Source organism: Lytechinus pictus, chromosome 3 (assembly GCF_037042905.1).
Source record: "Lytechinus pictus isolate F3 Inbred chromosome 3, Lp3.0, whole genome shotgun sequence".
Taxonomy (NCBI): domain Eukaryota; kingdom Metazoa; phylum Echinodermata; class Echinoidea; order Temnopleuroida; family Toxopneustidae; genus Lytechinus; species Lytechinus pictus.
The window spans coordinates 12590886-12618593 of record NC_087247.1 but is presented as its reverse complement, the minus strand read 5'-3'; the positions used below and the strand labels follow the sequence as shown (position 1 = coordinate 12618593).

General features: G+C 36.6%; 1 protein-coding gene across 1 annotated transcript in view; it reads left to right on the top strand.

Annotated features, from left to right (window-relative positions):
• The window catches only part of LOC129257814 (ATP-binding cassette sub-family C member 9-like), a 43779-nt gene extending 30317 nt beyond the window's left edge, over positions 1–13462 (top strand). Inside the window, exons 20-34 of the mRNA XM_064096387.1 lie at positions 1200–1402; positions 1749–1912; positions 3089–3158; positions 4149–4306; positions 5137–5229; positions 6023–6125; positions 6492–6605; positions 7130–7241; positions 7789–7916; positions 8507–8585; positions 9255–9363; positions 10625–10728; positions 10986–11119; positions 11646–11708; positions 12147–13462. Coding sequence (XP_063952457.1) covers positions 1200–1402; positions 1749–1912; positions 3089–3158; positions 4149–4306; positions 5137–5229; positions 6023–6125; positions 6492–6605; positions 7130–7241; positions 7789–7916; positions 8507–8585; positions 9255–9363; positions 10625–10728; positions 10986–11119; positions 11646–11708; positions 12147–12284 — 1772 coding nt within the window. The 3' untranslated portion in view covers positions 12285–13462. The remainder of the gene's footprint in view (positions 1–1199; positions 1403–1748; positions 1913–3088; positions 3159–4148; positions 4307–5136; positions 5230–6022; positions 6126–6491; positions 6606–7129; positions 7242–7788; positions 7917–8506; positions 8586–9254; positions 9364–10624; positions 10729–10985; positions 11120–11645; positions 11709–12146) is intronic.
• Positions 13463–27708: the final 14246 nt, after the last annotated feature.

Here is a 27708-nt window from a genome sequence, read left to right as displayed (position 1 = left end):
GCCACGACTGATTTGATAGGATCTGATATAATCACTACGATTACTCCACGATTAAATACGCCGTTTGAATCGTGGAGCAAATCGTGACAGTGGGAACTAGGTAATACACGTCCCTTAGAGTGTCCCTTCTTTTATTGTCAATATTATCACTATTATCATGATTATTTTTGTTATTAGTATCATGATTACTATTATTATTGTGATTATCAATATCATTAACATTATTATTGTCTCTATTATTACTGTCATTGTTATTATTGTTGGTATCCGAAGAACTCGTCACCACTTCTCAACCAGGCATAACCTTTGATCCGTTTCCTTTGCGCGTTTACTTCATACTCGTTATACATCACCTGTGAAACATTTTCTTATTTTAGTCCACATGCAGATATGTTCTCCTCATCGTATCTTCTCGTTATTCTTCGTAAATTACTCATTTCGTGCATTATGTTATTGTTTATTTCACATTTTTCTTCCCCTCTTTTGGCCACTATCATTATTTTAATTATGTAATTTAATATCAATGAATAATTTGATTTGAGGGGTCCACGATTTACAAGCACAGCTTCACAGTGGACCTCTCCATTTCCAGCATGTTATTTTAAGCCACAAATATTTCATGATCCATATTAAGTTTCAAATGTATAATTTAGATGAATATATATATATTCTGTTATATGTTTCTTTATTACATTTCAATTGTTATAACTGTATTTATGATGGATTTTGTCTACTGTTTTGTTGGAAATGAGAAAAAATAAAACTGAAACTGAAACACGTCGTCCCCAATGTCGTGCCATCCCTTGCGAAAGCCACGATTGGCTTTTCGTAACTGATCGCGAATTTTTTTTGAACCATTCAAAAATTTTCTACGATCAACACGATTACCACGACTAATCTGATACGATATGATATGATACGATCTGATCACTACGATTACTCCACGATTAGGTAGGCCGTTTGAACGTGGAGCAAATAGTGACAGTGGGAACTAGGCAAAACTGATCGCAATAACATTTCAATCATTCAAACTATTCCTACGATCAATACAATTGCCTCCATTGATCTGACACGATCTTATACATTCTGATACGATCATTACGATCACTCCACGATTATTACGATTACTCCACGAATCCTGACATTTTGGGAACTTGGTGTTTTCGGTTAACCAACTACCTGCGCAATCATTCTCCTAGATGAGAAAACGGGACGTTTAATCGAGGAGGAGGAGAAGGAGAAAGGCTCGGTGTCTTACAAGATGTACCTGTACTACTTCCGAGCTATGGGTTACTGGATCGCATGTCTGATGCTCGGTTGCGTCGCCCTTCGAGCTGGTCTTCAAGTCTCGACAAACTTCTGGCTCTCTGACTGGTCCGAGGCGGGTCTCAATATCACTGGGGTACGTATTATTTATTATTTATCTTCTAATTAAACAAAAAAAATGCAGCCACATCTGACACTACTATTTATAACGTATTTTCAAAATCACCTCAAAACTAAAATAAGACTCAAATTTAAAAGTATAACCAAGAACAAATATATATAGGTATGACTATATTGATATTTTATTTGACTGCAAAGATCTTTCAATCTGTCCTTAATCAGCTAAATAGTGGACCACGTTTTTCCTCAAGGTTGTTGGCCTTGCATTGTTCTTTTAGCTGTAAGATTATCTTTATTTCAAACAAGTTAATTCAGAGCAAACATTCATGAAAGTGACGTTTTATTATTATTTTTTTTTACAGGACGCCAAATCCACGAGTTACTATTTGACAGGTTATGCTGGTTTCTCGGTATCTACTGTCTTCGGCTCAGTCCTGTCAAATATATTCAGCTGTGTCGGTGCATTGTTGGCAGCAAGAGCGATACACTTTGCTCTCCTGCAAAATATCATAGGAATTCCAATGAGGTTAGTAAACACATGAATATGAAATTATTGATATCCGATCAATGTCAACAAAAAAAGTGTTTTGTACTTTGGTGGGAATGAGTGAAATCAGCATAAATTTGGATTAACTTTGCATTTTCAATTATGTCGGCTTTAAAACTTTATTATGAAATGGAAAAATATATTTATGAAACAAATGTCAGAGCAAATAAGTTCAGAAAGAAATTATTTCATTTCAGAAACTTTTTCGTTACAAGCTGGCAATCTGTCACATTAAACATAATTATTACCAGTGTTTATTTCTTAGATATATGTATCAGATCCCATTTTTCTTGCCAAATTTGCTTTGGCTGTGACAACTTGATTGTATAATAAGTCAGTTTGACTACATGTCTATGTATTATGAATTATGTATATACCATGTTTATTTACTGTTTGTCTGAAAAATTGTAAATGTTTATACAATGTAACTATGCTTTTTGAAAATAAAGAACCCTGTGGAAGGGGAAAAAATGAAAGAAAAAAACTTTGCATTTTCCCTTAAAATGTAGGTTCCCTGCATAAGAATATATCATGTACATACATGTATATCGAGCTAAATTGTTTGTATGATTATATACTATATACAAAGTCATAGTATTTCTCTTATTTCCTGTTGGAAATGAAATAAATATGAATTATATAATATGCATTATCTTATTCATATCTACTTTTTCCACCTCATTATGTAGCACTTTTACTATTTTTACTATTGATTTGATATCACAAAGTGATGGTGTATTTTCGACTTCATACACTGTTTGTTAACAGTGTATTATTTGGTTGGTTGCTTGTTTATTACTAGTAGCATCACTACTTTGAAATACAGTAACTTGTTAAATGCTCAGTATTTAAATATTCAACTAGATGCTTAAAAGGTCATTTATCGTTTTCATCACTTTTTACATGAATAAACATATCAGCACGAGTTTGAACGCACTATGAATATGCAACAAATTAAGTTTATTGTCGATCTTGCTGTGAATCGAGGCACATAGAACATACTAAAAAAAATCTATACATGGTATGTTATGTGTTACATGCATTTTGCATTTGATGTTATGATTTGTGAAGTATTGAATTAAGTCTTTCTTTGAAATACAAATCTAAATTTGCAAAACGCGTATGGAACAATTATTTTCTTCATACTTTTAAAAGATTCTTTGATACCACTCCCGTTGGACGCATTCTCAATCGACTCTCGAGTGACACACAATGGATTGATCAGGTGAGTATATAAAATAAGGTGTAATTGGGTTACTCGGTGAAAAAGAACCCGCCACATGATGAACGGGGGTTGTGGGACGTTCGAACCCCGGCCGAGTAATAGGGAGTTTTCGCAACACTACACAGACGCTTTCTTGAACGTAGAGAATCTATTGGCAAAAATCAGTTCATGATAAAGCAGTCTTTGTCAAAAATCGGTGAATCATAACAGCAGTGATGTCCGTGACCCTCGACAAAAGGCATAGTTGCATTTTTTTTTTGTCAGCTCAGAATTTTAAGACGATCCGCAGTCCCGGTTCACCAATTTTCGACAAAGACCTTCTCAGCTTTACATTGTGATTTGAAAGGCAATTTCAATATATTTACTGTGTTTAAGAATCCGTCCCCATTACAATAATTGCGAAAACTCGCTATTACTAGACTTGGTCCCTTAAGAGTAACATCATAAGATGGGGCTCATCATGTCATCAATGAAAAGTTAAAACGCTACTCTTATAACATATGAGAATTCTGTAATTGACTTGCCGACATTTTACTTATTTGTCATAAGCATGAAGAAATTGTAAAAACGATTAATGATAAGGTCCGGGAGTGTTTTAGACCAGGTGTATTTCTACGCCACGGCTGAGATTTGATAATCTACCACAACCCACTTTTTTAAAGGCGAGAGTAAGACCCGCCATCCAGACTTTTCGAAGTAGTAAAAATACCACTTGTTAAAGTACAATATTTTCAAACCAATGCACAGTATTACCCTACCCAATCTTCAGTACGCGGCTATACACTGATTGAGTGCACGAGCAATAAAAGAATTCCTTCCTACATGGGTAGAGAGAGGCAAATATACATAAAAACCTTGCTAAAGAACGCGAGTTCTGAACTACAATACCCTATAGTTAGGGTGCAGCAGTACATTTGGGTAGTGTTTTATTAATTGTACATGTAGGAAACCTCGATGTCCATTGTTATCATGAAATCTTATTGTTTACAGCGATTGATACACTCCTGCAACATGCTTCTCAACACACTTGTCGCTGTGATCGCTTCCTTTATCGTTAATGCCATTGTCAATTACTACTTCGTCATATTCCTCGTCCCCATCGGCTTTATCTTCATGTGCATTCTGGTCTATTTCGTCGCAACATCCAGGTATGACTTCCGGTTTAATAAATATAAATCAACAACAATTTTGACAAAAGATTCGGAGGGAACCAGCAACGAAAAGTGGGAGGGGGAATAGTCTGCAGACACAGACCTTTGGTTTTCGCCATTCGCATGGTAGATAATGAAGAGTCTGAGGTAGTGAGACTACATTTACTATGAGCCCTTACTGTGGCTTGCTCTACCAATTTGCCGTCTAGTCTTCACTCTAGACATAGTATGATTGGTGAAAGTATCAATTTTTAGTCTTTGCATGCAGACTAGTGAAAAGAATGATTGTAGAGAGATGGGATTTTTTTTTCTCATTGACAGAGTCCTACTGTCTCTAAAATACGCTTGCAAAGAATTTCTAACCTAATACCAGTATGATATGAAATAAGAGCAAAAAAAAACAAACAAATTTTGGGGAATCTAGAAAAAATTGTAAAATAGGATCAATGATTAAATCGATTGACTGTTGACGGATTGGAAGGGAACCATGCTACTTTGACTGGCGAATTTTGTAGACCAACTCCGTGACGTTCGTCGGTTATTCTCTTATTATCCTCTTCAAATAATTGCACCAAAAATTTGTATTTCTAGACGTTATAACTCTTATTTCAATGAAATTATATGAAGGGGATAATAAGAGAATAACTGACGAACTGTGATATTAGTCGGTCAACATAATTCGCAAGTCAAATTAGCATCCCTTCAAATCCATCAAAAGTCAACCGATTTCTTGATCCTATTTTACATTTTTTCCTATTTATACTAGTGGAAAGTTTTATGCTGTCTTCGGCGATTGTTAATTTTGATATCTTTGTTTTCCCTTTCAGAATGTTGCAACGGTTGGAAAGCGTCACCAGATCTCCAGTATTTGCGCATTTTTCGGAAACCCTTGGCGGTTTGCCAATTATCAGGGCTTATCGGTAACAACGATGGTGTAATATCAAATAAATGAAAATGATTATTGATTTGAATGATAATATTGATAGAAAGGATACTAGTAGTAATAATTTTGACAATAATAACTAGTTATGAAACTGATGATTATGGTATATAAATAACAACAATGCTACCACTGCTACTGTCATTGTTATTACCACTACTACTGCTAATACAACTACTTTCACTTCTACTACTGTCACTGCTACTATTACTATTGTCACTACTACTACTACTACTACTACTACTACTACTACTACTACTACTACTACTACTACTACTACTACCACCACCACCACCACCACTACTACTACTACTACTACTACTACTACTACTACTACTACTTCTACTACTACTACTGCTGCTGCTGCTGCTGCTGCTGCTGCTGCTGCTACTACTACTACTAGTACAGTGCTAATACTACTACTACTACTACTACTACTACTACTACTACTACTACTACTACTACTACTACTACTACTACTACTGCTGCTGCTGCTGCTGCTAATACTACTACTACTTCTTCTGCTACTACTACTACTACTACTACTACTACTACTACTACTACTTCTACTGCTACTACTACTACTACTACTGCTACTACTGCTACTGCTACTACTTTTACTACTACTACTACTACTACTACTACTGCTGCTGCTGCTAATACTTCTACCATCACTGCTACTAGAAGAAGGAGAAGGATTTTCCAGGTATTTGAAACTAATTATAAAGAATTTTATTCTCTCTTCCTTCTGTCATTTCATCTTTTATATGCAGGGATGAAAAGAGGTTCTTTAAAGACATTCTGGTGAAAATAGACAAAAACAACACAGCATTGGTGTATTTGTACACAGCAAACAGATGGTTAGCAATTCGACTAGTGAGTATAATTCCGGCCCCCACCCCCCCCCCCCCCCCCCGAAAATTGTAGCATTCGTTACAATGTAATGTTTTGTGTTTTGGGTGGTTTTTTTTTACTTACAATAAATGATAAATATATATTCTGTACAAACGTGTGTTCCAATTGGTATAATGTGTCTGGTTTCAGAATCTTCCCTAAGTACCCCTAGGTAAGTGTTCTAGGTATGATCATGATTTTATCATCTCATAAAAAGGTCTCATCTATCAAGGATAATAATCGAAATTTGATTCCTAAGTTTGTCCATCACCAAGTTAAGTATAGAAGAGATAGGCAAGACACTCTGTTGTATGCCGAGTAAATGTCTGACTTTGTTTTGCTTTGCAGGACTATCTAGGAGCTGTCGTTGTTCTTATTGCCAGTCTCAGTGCACTCTTGGGGGCTCTCTATCTCGATGTGGCAGCGAGTTTGGTTGGCCTTGCAATCACATACTCATTAGAGGTGAGACATTCGGGATTATTCTTGTGATGTCATACTCTCAGAGCGCCCTCCCTCAGAGGATATAGGCATACGCGTTAAACGGAGTTGCCAGGGGAGAGATGTACAAACTGCAGATTACCAACGCTTGCAAGGCAAAGGCTTTTGCCGCTGAGATGGCGACGTGATGATGTTAAAGCATAAGGTCTTGAACCTTGAAGAACCTTGAACCTTGAAGAATAATCCCTTTCAGCAGCTTCAAAGCTATCCCGGGATGAAAACATTCTGTGTATCAGTGCGAGGTGCCATGGTGAAGTAATTTGAAATTTCACTTATATACATTAAAAGTGAATGTGCACCGTGCAAGTAAAAAAAGTTCTATTATTATTAAAGGTCTATTAAAAAAAGTTATATTATTATATAAAGGTCTATTATTATTATTAAGTTTATCGCGGCTACAATGATAGCAAGTCTGTCGTTTAGCAAAATAGGAGTAAATTAACTTTAAGTTATCTATCCCGAAATTTGCTTTCTCTTATCTCACTTAGATTTCCATCTACATGAACATGGTTGTCAGAGGATGTGCTGATTTGGAACTTCAGATGAACGCGATGGAAAGGATCCGATACTACACTGAAGTACCCAACGAAGAGTACGACGGTAAGACGATGTCAGTGTACGATCTTTTTACGGTCATCCCTAATAGTACGAATAAATTTGTGTAACTTGATTCTTCAATATGTGATAAGATACTGGAAGCATTATGTCGTGCGTTGTATTTTTTTACATTGATTGAATACAATAATACTACTAGAAAAAGAAAAGGGAGGCATATGATGTTTCATTGAACGAATGAATGAATGAATGAATGAATGAATGAATGAATGAATGAATGAATGAGTGAGTGAGTGAGTGAGTGAGTGAGTGAGTGAGTGAGTGAGTGAGTGAGAGAGTGCATGAATGAATGAACGAATGAATGAATGTATAAGTGAGTGAGTGATTGGGTGGATGGGTGGTTGAGTGAATGAATGAATATTTGAATTAATTAATAAGTGACTGAGTGGGTGGGTTAGTGAGTGAATGAATGAATAGAACAATGAACATATTGTAAATAAATCAATCAATAATGATGTACCCTGAGCCATGCAGCACAAGAATTTCCAATCTCTCGTAATGCGACTTTTTTCCAAATCCATTTTAATTTCAGGAATGGAGCCCCCACCGGAGTGGCCCCAGAAGGGTGAAATAGTTCTTGATAATATCAGTGTACGCTATGCCGGGGAGCTCGATCCTGTTTTACATGACGTCTCGGTCACCATACCCCCGGGGCAGAAGGTTCGAATCCCCCTCCAATCCAATCAAATCAAATATCCATTTTCTAAAAAAAAAAAAATTAGGGAAGAATTATTCCAAATATTAACAAATCCCGCTACTTCCTGTGCAAATTTCAATCGTTTTCATTTTATTAACCAATAAATGAAAATAAAGATTAATGAAAACAAAAGCACAAGGTAGACATGTTTGGATTCACGTCTCAAAGTTAATTGACCTATTCAGTTTTTGCATTGTGCGAATGAAATCTGATTTTTTTTTTCTTCAAACTGTTAGATATGAGAAAGAAAATAAAAAGGAATAGAGAGAAACAGAATATGTAGTGATTTAAAATGGAATGAGACATGATAGTGGTATATGGTGTTCAATCAACGATAGAAAAATAGGGGATGGTTTTTATATGCTCTATAAAAGTCAACAAGCACAAAATATAAACACCAAATGATAAATTACTTGGCAATGATAATATACATCATTTCTATCAAATATGAATATGACATCACGAAGAACAATTTATGAAATGTATTTTGAATTCCATGTGGATTTTGTTTGTGATAATTGACTATGATTATGATCCATATTCATCATTGTAGTTGGGGATCTGTGGACGAACCGGAAGCGGAAAGTCATCGTTGACCTTATCTCTCTTCCGGATCATCGATACTTTCAAAGGTAACATCGCAATAATAGTACCGTACTGAATGTTATGTTGATTAGATGACATTCGCTCTTAGTTTCATAAAATTATAATCATGTATAATTTGTTGATAATTATATTGTTTGAACTTTAATTGAATCATCACTCGTATAATAACCAGTTCGTCTAATTTCGCTTCATGACCAGTTGGTCTAATATCCTTTTTATTTTTATTCATGGACCAAATGGCCCTTGGACCAACTGGTTATTAGACGAAACGGTGATTTGACGAATTGGCATTTGGAATTTGACGCTTTGGGGGAATAGGGAAGGTTAATCATGCTAGACTCAGCAAAGTTTCTTCCCTAATGCCTGACGAAGACCAACAAACAAATCACGGTTCCAAAGTGCATTCCTTCGTTATTTTCATTTTTTGGTTTGGTTTATTTGGTTTGGTTTTGCTGGTCAAAAGATTTGCACTAGAAAATGATCGCCATGAGTAGTGATAGCCCTACCCTCTTGTTTTTTTTTTCTTGAGAAATGCCCCTACCAGATGAATAATGAAAGCGCCAATGCAAGTTAGAACCCATTTCTTCAGGGAAAATTTGTATTACCACGGTTTTTTAAATTGATTTTTTTTTAATGTTCCAAATCACGTTTGGATTTAGAGACTAGTTACCTCGATGTTTTGTTTAATATGACAGGACGAATCATGGTTGATGGGGTCGATATTGCATCTGTTCCTCTCATCACTCTCCGTCAAAGACTGTCCATCATCCCACAAGATGCAGTCCTCTTTACTGGTACTATCAGGTAAATACAATGGTGTAGTGGTTGGTGAACTCAGGGGGTCGTAGGTTCAAAGTTCGAACCCCATTCTGATTGATAGGGTTCATCTGTTCCTCTCATCACTCTTCGTCAAAGACTGTCCGTCATACTCCAAGATTACTAGTACTATCAGGTACATGCAATGGTATAGTGGTTGGTGACCTCAGGGGGTCGTAGGTTCAAAGTTCGAACCCCATTCTGATTGATGGGGTAGATAATTCATCGACTCCTCTCGTCACTCTTCGTCAAAGACAGTCCATCGTCCCACACGATGCAGTTATCTTTGCTGGTACTATCACTAAGTACAATTTAGTATAGTGGTCGGTGAACTCAGCGGGTTGTTGGTTCAAAGTTCGAACATATTCTGATTAATGGAGTTCGGTTCCTCTTATCACTCTCTCTTCTGGCACTATCACGTAAATATGGTATAGTGGTTGGTGACCTCAGAGGGTCGTAGGTTCAAAGTTCGAATCCCATTCTGATTGGTGGGGTAGATATTTCATCGATTCCTGTCGTCACTCTTCGTCAAATACTCTCCATCATCCAAGATGTAGTCCTCTTTTTTGTTACTATCAGGTTACAGCACTTGTACGTCTCTATAGAACATTAATCGTTCCAAAACGTGTGTTCTTTCATATTTACACACCTATAAAAACAATGAATGAAACTGTTTGTTCTTTTTCTATGTCGCTTTTTATTATTGGCAGTTCAAATAAATCATAAGTAGTGTGGGATTTCAGATTTAACGCTGATTTCATCTTTTCTGTGTGCTGTTGTTATTTAATCTTTATTTACAGCTTTCTTGTGAGTCCTTCTGTACACTTATTAAAGAGATTTGCAAATTTCGGCCTCTTTAGCTCTCGCTTAACCAATGGTAACACTCACCACATCGCATATCATTATCAAATTGAGTAAAAATGCTCCATGAGTGTAATTATGTGTCCAACCATAGACCTACAACATTCAGCATTTCTTTTGGGCATTTCATTTATCCAGTGTGATGAAAATGTTGCCCATTCTAAAGTGATTGCTGCTTATTTTTTAACCTTACTGGACAATATGCTTCCCGCATTGGGTAAAATACTTCCCCCAAATTGGTTGGACACATAATTACCCCTGTGGTGGAAAAAATTTTACCCAATATTTTTTTTTTTTACAGTGATTTAAACTTTTAAAAGGTACCATCCCGTACCGGTAGGCAATTAGTTAACACGATTACAAGAGTTTGATCCTCTCCCTTTTCCAGGCATAACATAGACCCAGCTGGTGTGAAGACCGATGATGAACTTTGGAAGGCTTTAGAGATAGCTCAACTCAAAGAAGTCGTTTCACCATTGGAAGGAGGATTGGGTAAAAAAAAATTATAAAAATAATTGTTTTGTCCATCAGTTAGTGCGTGCTTTCCTTCCCAGGATATTCTGATATTGGATGCTCAGAGTGAATGTGATTTAAAAAAAAAACAATATTGGAAATAAAACATTTTAAAACCTACGGCCACTGCTACGGCACACTTGCTGTGTCCACGAATGAGACAAAAAAGGAGCATTGGAAAACTTACTTTTTGGATAACTATTGCTAAAAGTGTTTTTTTAATTACTTTTGACCAGATTACATCGTGACGGAGGGTGGAGAGAATTTTAGCGTAGGTCAGCGACAGCTCTTCTGCTTAGCCCGGGCCTTCCTCCGTAACTCGACCATTTTGGTCATGGATGAAGCTACTGCTTCAATTGATCAAGAAACTGTAAGTTATTCCCGGTGTAACCCTCGAACAAGACCGTTTTTACCATTTATATCTTATAAATTATTGGGTGGAAAACATGGACATTTCTTATAAAATGGATTATCTTCCTATTAGTGGTGCATACACAAGAAAATATATACATCAATGGGGGGAATCGTATAAAGTATGAGTAATGGTTGAAGCTGTTCTTTGAATTAGTAACAGGGGCGTAGAAGATTGGGTGCTTGGGGCGCTTCCCCCCCCCAAAAAAAAAAAAAGAGAAAAATAAAGAAAAGGAAAGAGAGAAGGGTGAAATGTAATATTATCTTCTGAATATTTTGTCAAAATCTATCACAAAATTTGATTTTTGTAATAAAAAAATTAGAAATATTTGCTGGCTTGCTCGCTTCATTTGCTCACAACTTATTTGAAATTTTGCCCGATACGCCATATCTGACTCCCTCAAAGTTTTGGCCCGTTACGTCACTGATGAGGAAGGTATTTATCTCTACTTTTTAAATGATTTTTACGTTTTCTTTGACATCAGGATCGCATCTTACAAGACGTTGTAGCTGATGTATTCCAAGATAGGACTGTCATCACAATCGCGGTAAAAAATAGTTTGATTTTATTTTAGTTAATGCGTATACAAGTAAATTTCATAACCAAGTTTGTTTTCCACGGTCAATTCGCTGTCAAGATCAGACGTATGTCAGACTATGGACCTACTATTAGGTCCATGGTCAGAGTGCCTATAACGTCTTCTGGACGACGTTTTGTTTTATTTTCTAGTGTTAAAAAGTAGCCATGTATTTACCACTTTTGATAGATGCCTTTCTGCCCTTTCGTTTGGAATCTATGTATATTGGCGATAGGCATATTACATACTGCAAGTGTATTCAGTTCTAACTCTTTATAAAACGGGTAACTATTGTTCTCCTTTATCATAATTGTTATAATTGTTATTATCGATGAATCCCGAATATAGTCTACTATTTAACACCAGTAATAAATAAGCTCCATCTTTATCATTTCTTTCATCTTTTAGCATCGGGTAGGCACGATCTTGGACTCTGATAACATTCTTACTCTTAGTGACGGTCGCGTCGTCGAGTTCGACTCACCGAACGCACTCCTTGAAAAAGAAGACAGCGTATTCGCGTCGCTGGTCAAAGCTGGCAAATGATGACTTTTCCTACAAATCATTTCGACTGGTTTGCTTTTGTATTTGTGCACTGATCACGTGTTGCTGATTATTCAAATTTGATGTATTATTACTAATGCCTGCCATCAATTGCCATGGTTTGTAATTCAAGTTCTTACAATTCTGGTATGTTCTATTCATCAAAGCTATAATAGGATTTAGTAATAAGACTATCTTTGCACCGGCCACTTGTCCAACAACCTTGTGATAACAACAGTATAACTCCATAAATAAGTGAAAGTGAATTTTTTGTTTTAAATGAAGGAGAGCTTGCTTTAATATATATTCTAAATGAGTATCATAGCCATGGGGTGTTTTCCTTCAGCAAGAAATTCATCCACACTGTGCTGCACTCATCCCAAGTGAGCCGGTGAATGGGTACCCGGCAGGATTAATTCCTTGAATGCACGAGAGCTGAAAGGCAGCTCGAGCTAAAACTGGGGTAATAACAATAACAATGCGCCTCGGAATAGATTGTTTCTAGATAGATGGCGCTACACAAATCCCAATTATTAATGTTATTATTGTTACTTCTGAATTTACTGTGAATTAGAAAGTTAAAACTTTGTATTACATTCTATGAATCCATACCTATGGTGTAGGTAGATTTTGCTTGAATATGAAAATTGTCAAAAATAATTTTGTGGAAGAAATTGTTGATAGAATTTGTGTACAGTTTCAATGAAAAGTGCAATTACAGGGATTTATCCATTTTGTTGATATGTGTATATCGGAGACTGAATAATCGATTATTACTGAATGAAACATATTTCTAGTATCAGTATGTGTAAAGTTCCTTAAATTAATAAAGCGGGGAATGCTCTTTTTTCCTAATTATAAATATAATTCTTTTTTATGATTATCATGGGGCATATCTACATGATCTGGCAGTTTTTGTCATTATAGCAGTATTTTTATTCGTATATTTTCTTTCGCATTTTTGTTCGTTTTAACTTGAAATATTATTTTATAATTTGCGTACAACACATATGTACCAACAGATTTTATCTGAAATGTTTTTAGAAAGCAATTATCATTTATTCAGTAAGCTATTTGACATATTTGATGGAACAATATGGAGATGGGGACAAAAAAATTAGGTCAATAGGTTATGCTATCCAACTTTTTTTTCATAATAAATACTAGTGATGATATATTTAGAGTATGTTAATGTGTTTTAAGTGGATGTCAATCAGTTTGAGGGTTCACCATGACGGTAAATTGGTTTTAATAAAATCAGTAAAATAAGGTATAAAAAACATTGATGGAGGTTTCACGATCCCTCAAAGAAGGCGAATTCATGACGGGGGGATTTTCACTGAAGCAAGTATGAAATGATTGATTATAACAAGCCGTTGGTGACGTATGAGAGCAAGGTATGTGTAGTTTTCCAGTAGATGTTTAATAAACCTCTCTTCCACCCAGTATGTTGGTCAATATAATAGTGGGAAATGGTGTGTGTGTGTGTATATAGTGAGCAATTCGGCTTTACGGTTTGGTGTGGCCGTGTTGGGCACAGGCGGGTGTGGGTGTTTTGTGTGCGAGGTTTTATATGGTGTGCCTACAATATTTCGTAACAAAATATTTTGTCTCCAAAATGTGCAGTAACGCTACAATTAATGCAAAAGTGCATGTACATGAACAGACATAGGATGATACAACGATATTGTCCTGAGGTCGATTTATCTAGCTGGAACAATATACATTTACAGGGTTTGAGTTTAAAGTCGAATGTAAACGTTAAAAGCCTGCATGCGACGGATCCATGGAAGAAAACATAATCAAATATTATTTGGATGTAATAGCAATTTTTTCAGCATATATTTACCTTTATCTGTAGATAAGTTTTGCCTCGCCTGTTTTTTTTTTATGTTCAGGGGCGGCACAGGGAATGGGGAAGGGCAATTGGAGAGCAAAAGAAAATTTGGGGGCAAGGGAGGATACTCCCGTATTTCTTTCCAATATCTGGGAGTGTGCAGCATCAAACTGGAGGCGGGGGCGGAAATACCCACCCACCCCCTGCCCTTGGTACCCCGCAGTCTGTATGAGTGCCAAGAAACAGCATCACAATACACAGATTGGAAGTCATTTTCGAAAGTTGGTGGACCGGAACAGCACATCGTCTTAAGATTCGGACGGGACGAAACTTGCAAATATATCGTTTGTCCAGACTCCATGCAGTGCCGGCCGTATGGCAAGCCGTTTTAACATTTTATCGTATTACTTGACATCAAGAATTCATTTTTTTATGTCAAGAATTTGATGTCTCGATACCAAAAATTCGATTTCTTGATATCAAGAAATGAATTCTTAAATCAAGAAATGAATTATTGATATCAAGAAATGAATTCTTGATCACAATAGGCAGATTGGAAGTCATTTTCGAAAGTTGGTGGACCGGGACGCAAAATGATTTTTCCCACCGCATTTCCGGACGCAAATAGGAATATTCATGACTTGCGTCTTCGGAATATTCCCGATCTTTCGTTCGCGAACGCTTATTTACAACGGTAGTTGATTTTGGAAGAGACTTTTGGGACCGTCATCATGGTCGTAAAACTCTGTCCTGCAATGCAAATTGTGTGACATGAGATTTTTTTTTCGTTTCGCATCTGAAACGGAAACATTCAATCTGCGTTCCGTGTGCAAAATTCTGGTTGCTACATGGTAACAGCGATATATCCGATTTAGGACGACTTTTCAGAGCCACATTTGATTCCGCCCAGAGCTCGAGAGGCCGCCCGGGAGGCCCACTTCCATTGAAGCGTGGATACCAGGCGCGACCACGCGTAAAAAGGGAAAGAGTGGGCAAGTACGTTGTACGTTACGTATAGGCCTATGTAACGCTATAAGGGTGTCAAAAAGAATGTTTAAAATACTGAAAAGGGGGATATATTTCCAATACTTTTACAAGCTAAATACTTGTTAAGAGATGCATTTTCATAATCTGGAAAAGACTTGCCTCCCTTGTTTAGGGTGATTTTCGAAACCCCATGGTCGCGCCTGGTATCCACTTATCAATGAAAGTGGTCCCCCGGGAATTTGAATCTAATCCCCCATTTCTGGGGAAAGTAAAACGTAATGCCCATTACATTGTGTGCTAGAGGCATATCGTTTGTGTAGGAGGAGTAAGCAAAAGAAAAAAACCCCGCAAATTTGGCTTGTATTCAGACGTATATAATATGTTAAGGCCTATTGCCTATACCGTGTACATATCAACGCATGCGAAATGGTTTCGGCTGGAGAGGTGATCTGAACCATGGAATCAATTGCCAGTGATCCACCAATAATCCACATTAAATGCAATATCGATTCGATGGACTCTAATGATCTATATCTAAGCCTTAATTCAGTAACTCTTTCCTCAATATGTACTCGATTTGTTTGAAAAACCACTTTCTTATCCATATGTCATAATCTATACGATTTTGACTATCAGTCGTAATGTACATGCATGTATGGTGCGGGTGTCGCGTGAAAGAATTTTTGCACACGAAAAGCCGATCTGTAGGGCCTGTAACCCCCTGTAACACAAAGCTTAGCAATGATTGTAGAGCAGTTTTCTACGTTTGATTCTATTGACTATAATGTACAATGTCGGAGGACGCATGCGCAACGTTAACGTTGCCACGAATGAATCAGCACCATCAAATTACCGGTCCCGGTACCCTAACATCATGTACATAAGCCTAAAGCTTATATCTATACTACATCTATCTCAAAACTTGCGGCACGAATTCATCCCGTACCAAACTGCAGTGTAGGTACGCATTTTTTTTTAGGGGAGGGGGGTTTCAATCAGACTTTGTGAGTTTTCTGTTATAATATTTCAATTTTATACTGTTTAAACATAAACCCTTGACTACTATTCCTAAAACGATTTCAACGTGATTTTTGTCCCATCAAGATTACTTGTAAAATATATGAAAAGAAGTGGTTAAAACACGTAAAACGGCAACATTTTAAGAATTGTCCAGTTTTTAGTTCGGAATATCAAAAATTTCAGTGCGCACTTCGCGCTCGCATTATTTGATTGTTGAAATATGTATCGTCTTTATGGGTAACTGCAAACAGTCATATAACAGACTCCTTTTCGAACAGGCCAGAACGTATATTAAAAATTCTGCTCGTGCTGATCGCGCTCGCAGTAATCATCTTGTCCAGGATCACAAACATTGCTCAAAATGTTAAATTTTCGGGACAAAATACATGAAATAAAAAAATTGCTCGCGCTCGCACTATTTTATTCATCTGTATTCTTTTATAAGAGTAAAGCTAAGAAGTGATTGTCATGGGTGGGTGCCCTTGCATGTGTGTGTATATACAGGAACAATGGAAAACTCAATTGTGCCCCCCCCCCCCCATGTCAAAAACCCCACTAAAAAATATCGTTCCCAGGGCCCTGAGGATAGGGTGGTGCACATGACTTGTGTGGTTGAACCTCCTGTAAGGACGTTAATACGATTAAGGCCTGGTCACACCGCCCGAGCGTTGTTGGAGCGGTCGTGGAGCGGAGAGAAAAAAATCATCACCGCTCGCCACCGTTCACCACCGTTTAAAGGTCAAGTCCACCCCAGGAAAATGTTGATTTGAATAAAAAGAGAAAAATCAAACTAGCATAACGTTGAAAATTTCATCAAAATCGGATGTAAAATAAGAAAGTTATGACATTATAAACTTTCGCTTATTTTTCACAAAATAGTGATATGCACAGTCAAATCACTGACATGGAAATCAGACAGATGATGATGTCCCCCACTCACTATTTCTTTTGTTTTGTATTGTTTGAATTATACAATATTTCATTTTTTACAGATTTGACAATAAGGACCAACTTGACTGTTCCATATAATATTAAACAGTGCTAATTCCATATGCTCAGGGAGGAATTAATACTTGTTTCACTTGACAACGAGGAAGAAATTAGAATACTTCATTATTCATTTAATAATATACAATAGAAATAGTGAGTGGATGACGTCATCAGTCTCCTCATTTGCATACCGACCAGGATGTGCATATAACTGTTTTGTGAAATTAAGTGAAACTTTAAAATGTCATAACTTTCCTATTTTACATCCGATTTTAATCAAATTTTCAGTGTTATGCTTGTTGGATTTTTCTCTTTTTATTCAAATAAACGTTTTGTTGGGATGGACTTGTCCTTTAACGGTTTTAAGTTGGCCTCCGTTAAGGCAACGCCGAATACGCTCGGCCTCCGCTGATGGTCCCTCCTACCGCTCCGAAAGTTTTGAGCTGCTCAAAATATTGCGAGCGGTGAGGAGCGGGCAATTTTCCGCTCCAGCAAAGTTGACTACCGCTCTAACAACGCCCAGTCAAAGTTTGGCACAGCTAGACGAAAGTTCGTGAACGCTTGGGTCCGCTAGGCCAACGCAGAAATCTTGAACGCTGGACAACCGCTGCTTCGCCAGCGTTGCCAGGCCGGTGATTAAACGGTTCACAAACTTTGGTGGAGCGGTTGTAAGCGTTTTCCGAGCGGACACGGGATTGCTGGAATGGTGCTGGGCTTGAAAGTAGCGATCCATTGCGGTGATGAACCTTGGTTTTAGCGTTGGTATGGAGGTGTCGGAGCGGTACCAGAATTTGGCTATAAATACGGGGAGAAATTAATAAGGAGCTCATTTGGAATCGAAATGGGCTGATAATCCATGTTTTTTGCATTTACATGAAAACGTTTTGATTTCCGTGGATTTCCGTTTAAATTTTAAGATCATTTCGCCCGGTGTCTAAGCTTTAAGTCGATATCAAATTTAGCTGCCCGTTTTTGCCCGTTTTTATGTTAGAGCCGATTTTACTTGAGACATCACCCCCAAAAACCTGTTCAAAAACGGTCATTTTTATACCGTGCAGTCATCGCAGCGCACCGTGTGGGGTGTACATTGCCGTTCATTTTTGCAATTTTGCACGGCGGGGACGATTCCCCTTCCATTCCATGAAATTCCGGGCATAATGTAAACAAAATGAAGGTTGATAACGCATAAGGGCTACCCAGCCCTCTTCCAGAGATACTTGTAGAATAATTTCAGCCAAAAACCCTCATCATAGTAAAACATTCGTTGTGTTATATACTCTGCGTTTTAACCAAGTCTACACAGCATGATAAAGCACGGTTAATATTTTTCAGATTTTAAAGTATTTTTTAATCTAATGATCATTTTGATGCCATAAAATTATTTTCAGGATCTCATACACAATTTTTAGGCATGTGAGAAGCATAAACCAACATTCACTCTGATCAATCTTAAAGTAACACATAACACAAAGTTTATATACTTCACATTGTTTAGCGTAATTTTTCTTTTCACAGATAGGTTTTAAGCAGCCAATCAAAATTTGGTATCAAAGTGACGTTCAGTCGATTCTACGCCCAAAATTACCCTTAATCTACATGTTAAAGTAAAAATATAACACGGAAAATAATTTTGGCGCACTTTAAACTCATTCTGGCCCACTGTGCGACGCCCGCATGCGCAGAACTCCGCTCGATCAACGCTCGAGTCACCGCTAAACCAACGCTAAAGCTACGCTGGCTTTAGCGGTGCACCGCTAAGGCAACGCCCATGTTTTCGATTTTTTTTTCCCCCAATTTTGTGAGCGGTGACGAGCGTTGTCGAAATTCGACCCTCTCTCCCTACCGCTCCACGACCGCTCCAACAACGCTCGGGCGGTGTGACCAGGCCTTTACGAAGAGGTAATTTTCTTTTCAACAAACAAAGATAATAATAGCAGGGCCCGCTGGGAGAACAGTTTTCAAAACCGAAGTGGCTTCCCTGGGTAAATATACCCAGTTATATGTTATTATTATTATTATTATAATTATCACATAATGACCCTTCTGGACATCATTGAAGCTAAGTAACAGAAATTATCTGTGGAAATTATAATAAAAGGCAAAAATTTCCTTAGGGCAAGCAGCGTGAAGAGGAGTAATTTGCAAGTAACAATGCTCTAATTGATATGTGAATTTGTGCAAATGGGAGCTACGTTTTCAATTAACTGCAATGTTTTAAAAAGTGGATTTTTTTCTGACCTCGCAAACCCATGTTGCATTATTATAGTGTTCACTATCATTGAAGTGGTTTGAAGGTCTTCACGATGTTCACAAAAAATTGATCAGTCATCGAATTATCATTTTAGAACGTTAAACCTTTTGTTCTTGAATAACCCAAAATAATTTCCGGGGTAATTTTTTTTTTAATAATCCCATGCACATTTTCTGGTGTCCTCAATACATACTACATAGAGTGTGTGGAGATCGTGTATCTGTCAGTGTCAATATGTGTGCGGAAGTTTCTGGATCAAATAACAACACATTTTTAACTTCATACTCAAAATGGCAGCAATGACCACCTTCTCTAAGCATGCATTTAGCAATGTTTAGGTACCTTCTTTTTTTTGAATAAGTGAACACCTGACACTGGTTGGTATGGGCACTAATTACATGCTTAGTTTTGGTTGAGCGATGTTCTTTTATTCATAGCATAGTGCTTTGGTTCGTAGTATGAATATGCTATCTTATTTGCAAGCTTTTACCTCATCCATATTCACACTAGCTACAATTTTGCCCTTTCTAATAAGCATTAAAGTACCTAGTACAAATGTAAATACCTTACCCTGGTTAGAATGAACATGGCTAGATTCTATTTTATGCCGGGTTTTTTTTTAATCATTATTCATTGCTTGATGCTTTGATGCATGTTTCTAACCGTATTTTGTTGCATGCCTTTACCCGGTTATGTCACAATAATGCATTCTCTTAACATACATTGACTCCATAGTTTTTGCTGTTTTCATGCAAGCTTTCAAAATGCTCATTCATGATTTGCCATTGTGTTTTCAAAAATTTAAAGGTCCCCTGACATGAAAATACAGAATACTTTCTGTTAATGTGTATGAGTCTTTACTTCACCAAATCATGTCCTGCTGGGTTTAAGTGTGCATCATATAATTTTTTTTATCATTTGTTTTGCATTTGTCTGCAATATAATATAATAACTTTATTTTAAAAGGTATAATTATCTGAAATTGTCAATCCCTTGACACATATCTTAACCTCTGGTCAAGTCCCTGATAACATGAAAATTGCCAAGGTTATTCCATTGTACAAAAAGGTGACAAGTTATGTATCAGTAACTATCGCCCAATGTCTTTATTACCATCATTGTCTAAAATCTTTCTTTTAATGGTTTATATCAAAACAATTGATCTTTTAAATTCTCACAATATTTATCTAACTTTCAGTTTGGATTTTGAGAAAAACATAACACAGAACATGCATTATTTTTTTCGATAGAGTGGCCCACGCTTTCGATAATTGCTCACATCTAGTCGGCATGTTTCTATACTTCTCCAAGGCCTTCGACACCATCAACAATAATAATAATATAGGGTATTTATATTGCGCACATATCCACCTTGTTAGGTGCTCAAGGCGCTCCTATATTACCCGGCTAAGCTAGGCGTTCATAGCGCACACAGCTTTTTAAGGAATTACTTCTTACCGGTACCCATTTACCTCACCTGGGTTGAGTGCAGCACATTGTGGATCAGTTTCTTGCCGAAGGAAATTACGCCATGGCTGGGATTCGAACCCACGACCCTCTGTTTCAAAGTCCGAAGACTAATCCACTGGGTCACAACGCTCCACAATGATATCTTATTATATAAACTTTATCATGGGGTGCGCGGGAAGGCCTTGTAGTGGTTTAAAAGCTACTTGTCCGATAGACGTCAATCTGTACCTTTGAATCGCCATGCATCCAACATGAACTATATTAATTGTGGAGTCATGCAAGGTAGTTTGTAAGGCCCTTTGTTATTTATCATCTATATTAATGACATTTGTAAATCAACTGATGTCCTTTCGTTCATACTCTTTGCAGACGATTCTTATATATTCTATTTCCATAAAAATCCATATCGGATATGGGTTTTTATGGAATTAGAATATATAAGAATTCCCTTAGTAACTACGGTTAATAGAGAACTTATGAAAGTCACACAATGGATACGATCCAACGAATTGCCTCTTAATATACTTAAAACTAAATATAATTATGCTATTAAGCAATTCCATTGGTACACTTCCCATAGATTTACAAGATGTCACATTAATTGAATTTCTCGGTGTTGCCGTTGATAACAAGCTTTCCTGGAAATACCATATAGATAGTACCTGGCGTGTACAGGGTAAAGTTTTTTTAATTGCTTAATTTGTTATGATCACCCTCTTTTGTATCATCTTGTAAATCGATGATAAAGATGTGAGTTTGCCGATTGAGGGCATATTACTATTATGTCTCGTCATGGAAGTGTGTCGTTTGCCCATAGTTGCTGATTAATTTTCTCTAAATTTCCGTGATACGAGCCCAATGACGTGAGTTTTATTTGTTATCTTAAAGTTTATTTGTTACATTATCATTAAAGCCGAGTGGCATGGTGAAATATGGTTTTTAAGTAATGAAATTGATGGGTCAAAGTTATGTAGGCCGAATGAATTAGTTCCCATGGAAATGTTGCATACGTGTATATGCATGCATTACGTAATAGAAAGCGTACAGTCGTACGCGATGTAGTGAGTCGTGTATTGAATTCGAAAGCAAGCAACCTGAATTTGGCGCCTTCGGGCACGGGACGAATGCATTGTCATTTACCTTGTTAACATGAGAAAGAAGTAAACAGCAACGCATTTAAAGTCGTACCAAGAAGATTCTATGACTGGAGTTCCAACAGGCAACACATTTATTCAAGCAGCTGTTCATTTCTAAAGAAGCAAAAAAGAAAGAACAGCAGTAAGGACCTTTTTGATGTCCGCCTTTGAAGCCGCCGGTTTCAGTGAAGAAATCCGAGGAGTGAAATTTTACGAATATCCATTTGTATCAATTTTCCATCTTTTGTATTTATAAACAAACTGACATTTGAACGCATGACAAGACAGCAATAACAAAGCACTATTACACTGAGATATTTGCCAAGATTATATCAATTTACCTTTAATTAATGAAAAAGTAGAAATTCGACCTTTTACTGAAACGAGATTTTAACACTTTTCCGATCGTTTGCGGCAAATGAAAATTTCAAATGTGGTCGGAATATTGCTATTCAATATTGTATATGCCAGATGAGTGCCCGCACATGCCCAGTCGAGTAAATTTGAGTCATATTTCAGGACAAATTGCATAGTTTATTTTCGCATGCCTCAGAATTATGTACTACACATATAACCAGTCCAGATGCGGCGAAAAAGTAATAATCATCACAATAGCATATTTCCCTTTATATATGACCTATAGCTGCAGAGTCATGCGGGAATCATCTGCCTACACAATTGCAAGAGATATTGAGCAAAGTGCATGCCTGACATACTTTCTGCTGCCGGTTTTTAACCTTGTTCAAAGGGATTTTATCTGCTTTTACTCCATCTCATATGAAACCTCCTTGGTCGTACTTAATTTATTATGAAAGTTGTGTGAAAAAAAAGTAGAATTAATGACAAATAATCAATGCATGACATGCTATACCATTGATATGAAGAAATGAATTTTTGATATCAAGAATTGGATTCTTGATATAAAAAATGATTTTATGCGGTTCATAAATGGAAATTCTTGATATCAAGAATTGAATTCTTGATATCAAGAAATGAATTCTTGATATCAAGAAATGAATTGTTGATATCAAGAAATGAATTGTTGATATCAAGAAATCTAATTCTTGATATCAGAAAATGTGAATAAATGTTAACGCCTTGCCATACGATCGCACTGTCTGAACACTAGATACAGATGCTTGGGTCTTTTTTTCGACGTCTCACACGCCACAGTGCCTGTAAATAAAATCGCGAAATATTGGCATTATCAATTAATTGAATAACGTTTTTCGTCGTCATCACTTTTAATGCTATATTCTTCTTTTCCTGGGGCAGCACCCATCAAACCACTTTAGATAGACTGTTATTACTGCAAAAGAAATCCCTTCGTATTATTCATAATTCAGCTTTTCGTTTACACCCACACCCACCATTTTTTATAGCAAATTGCTGAAGATAAGCGACCCATACTTTTTTAATTTACGACAATTTATGTGTAACAATGTGACAAAAATAACCTTCCACGTGTATTTTTTTTTATTTGTCTTTATCATTTTATTTTAGTCTCACATCTTTCACTTTCATCATAACTTAAAAAGTATATGGGCCTAGTTCACGAAACTTAGACACAAGTGTAATCAAGTATTACTAAACATCCTGCCTGAGTTTCAGGTCTCATGACGAAGGTCAAAGGTCATTTAGGGTCAATGAACTTTTGCCATGTTGGGGTTATTTAATTTCCATCATAATTTTGAAAGTTTATGGATCTGGTTCATGAAAGTGGACATATGTAAATCAAGTATCACTGAACATCCTTTGTGAGGTACTGGTCACATGAGCAAGGTCAAAGGTCAGATTATTTTGGGGGAATCAAAACGAAATCTTAACCAAGGTTAAGTTTTTCAAATGTCATAACTCTGAATATGTATGGATCTAGTTCATGAAACTTGGAATTAAGTGTAATCAAGTATTACTGAACATCCTGCCTGAGTTTCAGGTCTCATGACGAAGGTCAAAGGTCATTTAGGGTCAATTAACTTTTGCCATGTTGGGGGTATTTAATTTCCATCATGATTTTCAAAGTTTATGGATCTGGTTCATGAAATGTGGACATATAAGGGTCACCAAGTATCACTGACTGGCTTGCACAAATCTTCGGTCACACGATCAAGGTTAAATGTCATTTAGGGTCAATGAACATAGTATTTTATCAATACGTGAATGGTGTTTTTTGTGAATAATTATTTTGTATTCGTTTTCATAGTCAGCACTGCTGCTCTATTGAATCGCAAAATGCAGGCGAGACTACAACAGCTCGCCGCTGCTGGGCGATGATATGGTTTCAATGGTTATGTGAGTGAACGTAGCGACCGAGCAAAACATCACATAATTCAATAACGTCAGTCTATATCCCTTGGATAATCTCAACTTGCCTCGCAACACACGCACAAAATCATATCTTCACGCATCTCAAGTTTCAAGTTCCCTTTATTTCATTTCTACTCAACATATTACACAAATATGGAATAATAACCATACAAATCATTATAATGGAATATACTCTGTAATTAATATGACCATACAAAGGAAATGGATAAACGTTTTTGGTAGGCAATAAACAATGATAATCATACAATTATGATATATACAATGGCCCGTATTCTGAAGTCGGGTTTAACTAAACTAAGGTTTAAAGTTGTGGTTTAAGTATGGGAAGCTAAAAGTATCAAAATTTTCATTAAGTTGTATGTTCCTTATGTTTACTGTGCTCTTTTCTGATTCATCAATGGTGAAGACAATTATCTATTTATACTTCCTACACAATTATGAATGATTTGAGAGCCGAATGAGCTGAAGTATGATATCTCTACTGTTAGTGATTATGTAACAATTGGCTGTCCATACTTAAACCACAACTTTAAACCTGAGTTTAAGTTAAACCCGACTTCAGAATACGGGCCAATGAGGGTAAAACTATATGTAGAACAATGTAGATTAGACATATGCAAGGTTATTTTTTATTTTTATTGTCACTTTTTACTAAATATAATTTGAGTAAATGGGTGGATCCTCTTGCAAGCAGGGCTTGTTAAATGTAGATCCCTCAAAGAATTGGATAAAAGATACACAAGGTATAGGTATAACATACTTATACTTAAGTATACCATACATCTCAATACACCTTTGTACAATATTTTCACACTGTGTACTCAAATAGACTCGAAAAAAATTGTGTCATTCATTAATCTATTTACAATTTATTTTGATGGAACAAATAAAAATATCTTCCATTTCTGACGAAAAAAACACAAAAATTATGTAAGTTCTTAAAAACGAGACGTATATCTTTAACTTCAAATTCACATCAAATCAATCAATATCAGTAATGGCCTTATTATTATCATTATTATCATCATGATCATCATCATCATTATTACTATTATTGTTATTATTATCATTATTGTTGTTGTTGTTATCATTATCATTATCACTATTTTGCTAGTATTATCATTATTTATTATTATTCCTCTAAACAGGATCAAGTCCGTATTTTTTCTTGAATAAATTTGCTCTAACAAAAAGCACCAAGTAATTTCAAGTGCAGCTAAGAACTTTACACTTCTAATGTCCGAGAGTCTTTCTTATCAATCCGGTTGTACCCAAGATAGCAGCCTTCTGAAAGTCGTACATCCGAAGATGAGGAAAGATCTTGGTTATGCAGGCTTCCATTTCGTTCTTCACCATTCCTGAGTGACACATGATGACCGATGTGACTTCTATTTTTATTACTATTATTATTATTATTATTATTATTATTAATACTACTACTACTATAATTATTATTATTACTACTATTATTATTATTATTATTATTATTATCATTATTCCTCTTAACAGGATCAAGTCCGTATTTTTTCTTGAATAACTTTGCTCTAACAAAAAGCACCAAGTAATTTCAAGTGCAACTAAGAACTTTACACTACTAATGTCCGAGAGTCTTATCAATCTGGTTGTACCCAAGATAGCTGCCTTCTGAATGTCGTACATCCGAAGGTGAGGAGAGATCTTGGTTATGCAGGCTTCCATTCCCTTCTTCACCATTCCTGAGTGACCAATGATGACTGGTGTGACCTCTGCCTTCGCGTTCCACACCCTCTCGATCTCAATCCTTAGGTCTTGATACTTGAGCCGTTTGTCTCTTTCCTTTACAGCAATGTTGATATCATGGGGAACACAGACCTCAATGATATTTACTACGTTGTTGTCTCTGACGATGATGTCCGGCTTGTTGCAGTCGATGGTTCTATCCGTAAGTATGCCACAGTTCCAATATATGGTGCTGTTATTGATCGTGGTGATCGTTTGTGGCTGATGTTCCCAAGCATGATCACAAGTCATTTTACCGCGATCCTTCAGTAGTTGCCAATGGATAAGTTTGGCAATATTGTCATGTCTTGTGATGTACTCAGTTCCAGCAAGAGTCGAACATGCTGATACCAAATGCATGAATGTTTCGGTCTCTTTTCTACACATCCTGCAAGTGTCGTCTGTGTCTGTACTGAGGATAGATTTTTCGTAGGCACGGGTCCTCACCACCTGGTCCTGAATAGCATAGATGAACTCTTCAGTTTCACCTCTTCGTCCCACCGACTTATTAAGCCATTGATGGGTGTCTTTCTGGTCTACGAACTCCCGATGTGTCTGTTTTTCATGGTGGCCATGAAGTCGCTTAGATTTAAGTTGTTCTTGAAGTTTCTTGTGAAAGGAGCATTTAAGTCTTGCCTTCTCTTTTTCACCGTAGGGTAGTGTCAGTCGATGTGCCAATAAGATAGATGCTTGCTTGTTAATGAAGTATATTGCTTGACTTTTATCATAATCGAGGGATATACTCGTCAGTATATCAGGTGGATTGGATAGGTAGTTGGCGAGGTTCGTTGCTTCCATGTTCCAGACCATCTCAATTTGTTGTAGACCTCTTCCTCCAAGATCACGGGGTAGGTACAACCTTTCGATTGCGGCCATTGTGTGATGTAATATATGCATCGTTAATTGCTTTCTGGTCATAATATCTAGGCCACATATATCAGCTAGTCTCCAGTTAACAATACCCAAACTGTATCTAATTATTATTATTATTATTATTACTATTATCATTATTATTATCATTATCATCTGTTCTGGGCTTTTTTGTTGTTCAACTTGCTCTCATTTCTGAATAACTGCATCAATTGTGTCTATACTCTGTACAAATGATCTTTGGGTAATACCACACGTGTGTTCTTGAGGATAATAATGTCAAAGGTCATTTAGGGTTCAAAAGATCATATCACATATTTCATTGATTGCAAAAATCAGGTGAGACTCGCGGTTTGTGTTCATCATCCTACTCCGCATAGATAACACTCGCCCCCCCCCCCCCTACCCACTGGCCAACGACCCATTTTACTCTTATCGTAGCAGAATTGAATTCAGGGCTGTTGGTATATTTTCACTCTGTTTTTTTTTTATTGACGGTGCCAATGACGTGATCAAGATTATTGCGATACCATGCAAAAATCACAATCAGATGGAAGGGGGGCTGAAGCCCCCTGATAATACTTGTTTCAGTTATTGCATAATTTGCTTATGAGATTTTATTTGTTATTGTATATTTGATTTGAGATAAAATGCATATAATAACACGAAGAAATCCTTAAGTTGAGTATTGTTCGAAGTTGTTAAGTCTTGTATCAAGATTGCTGACATCATTGGTATTATCATTGACTATTTTTCAAGACTGTAGTTTCTGTAATTAGC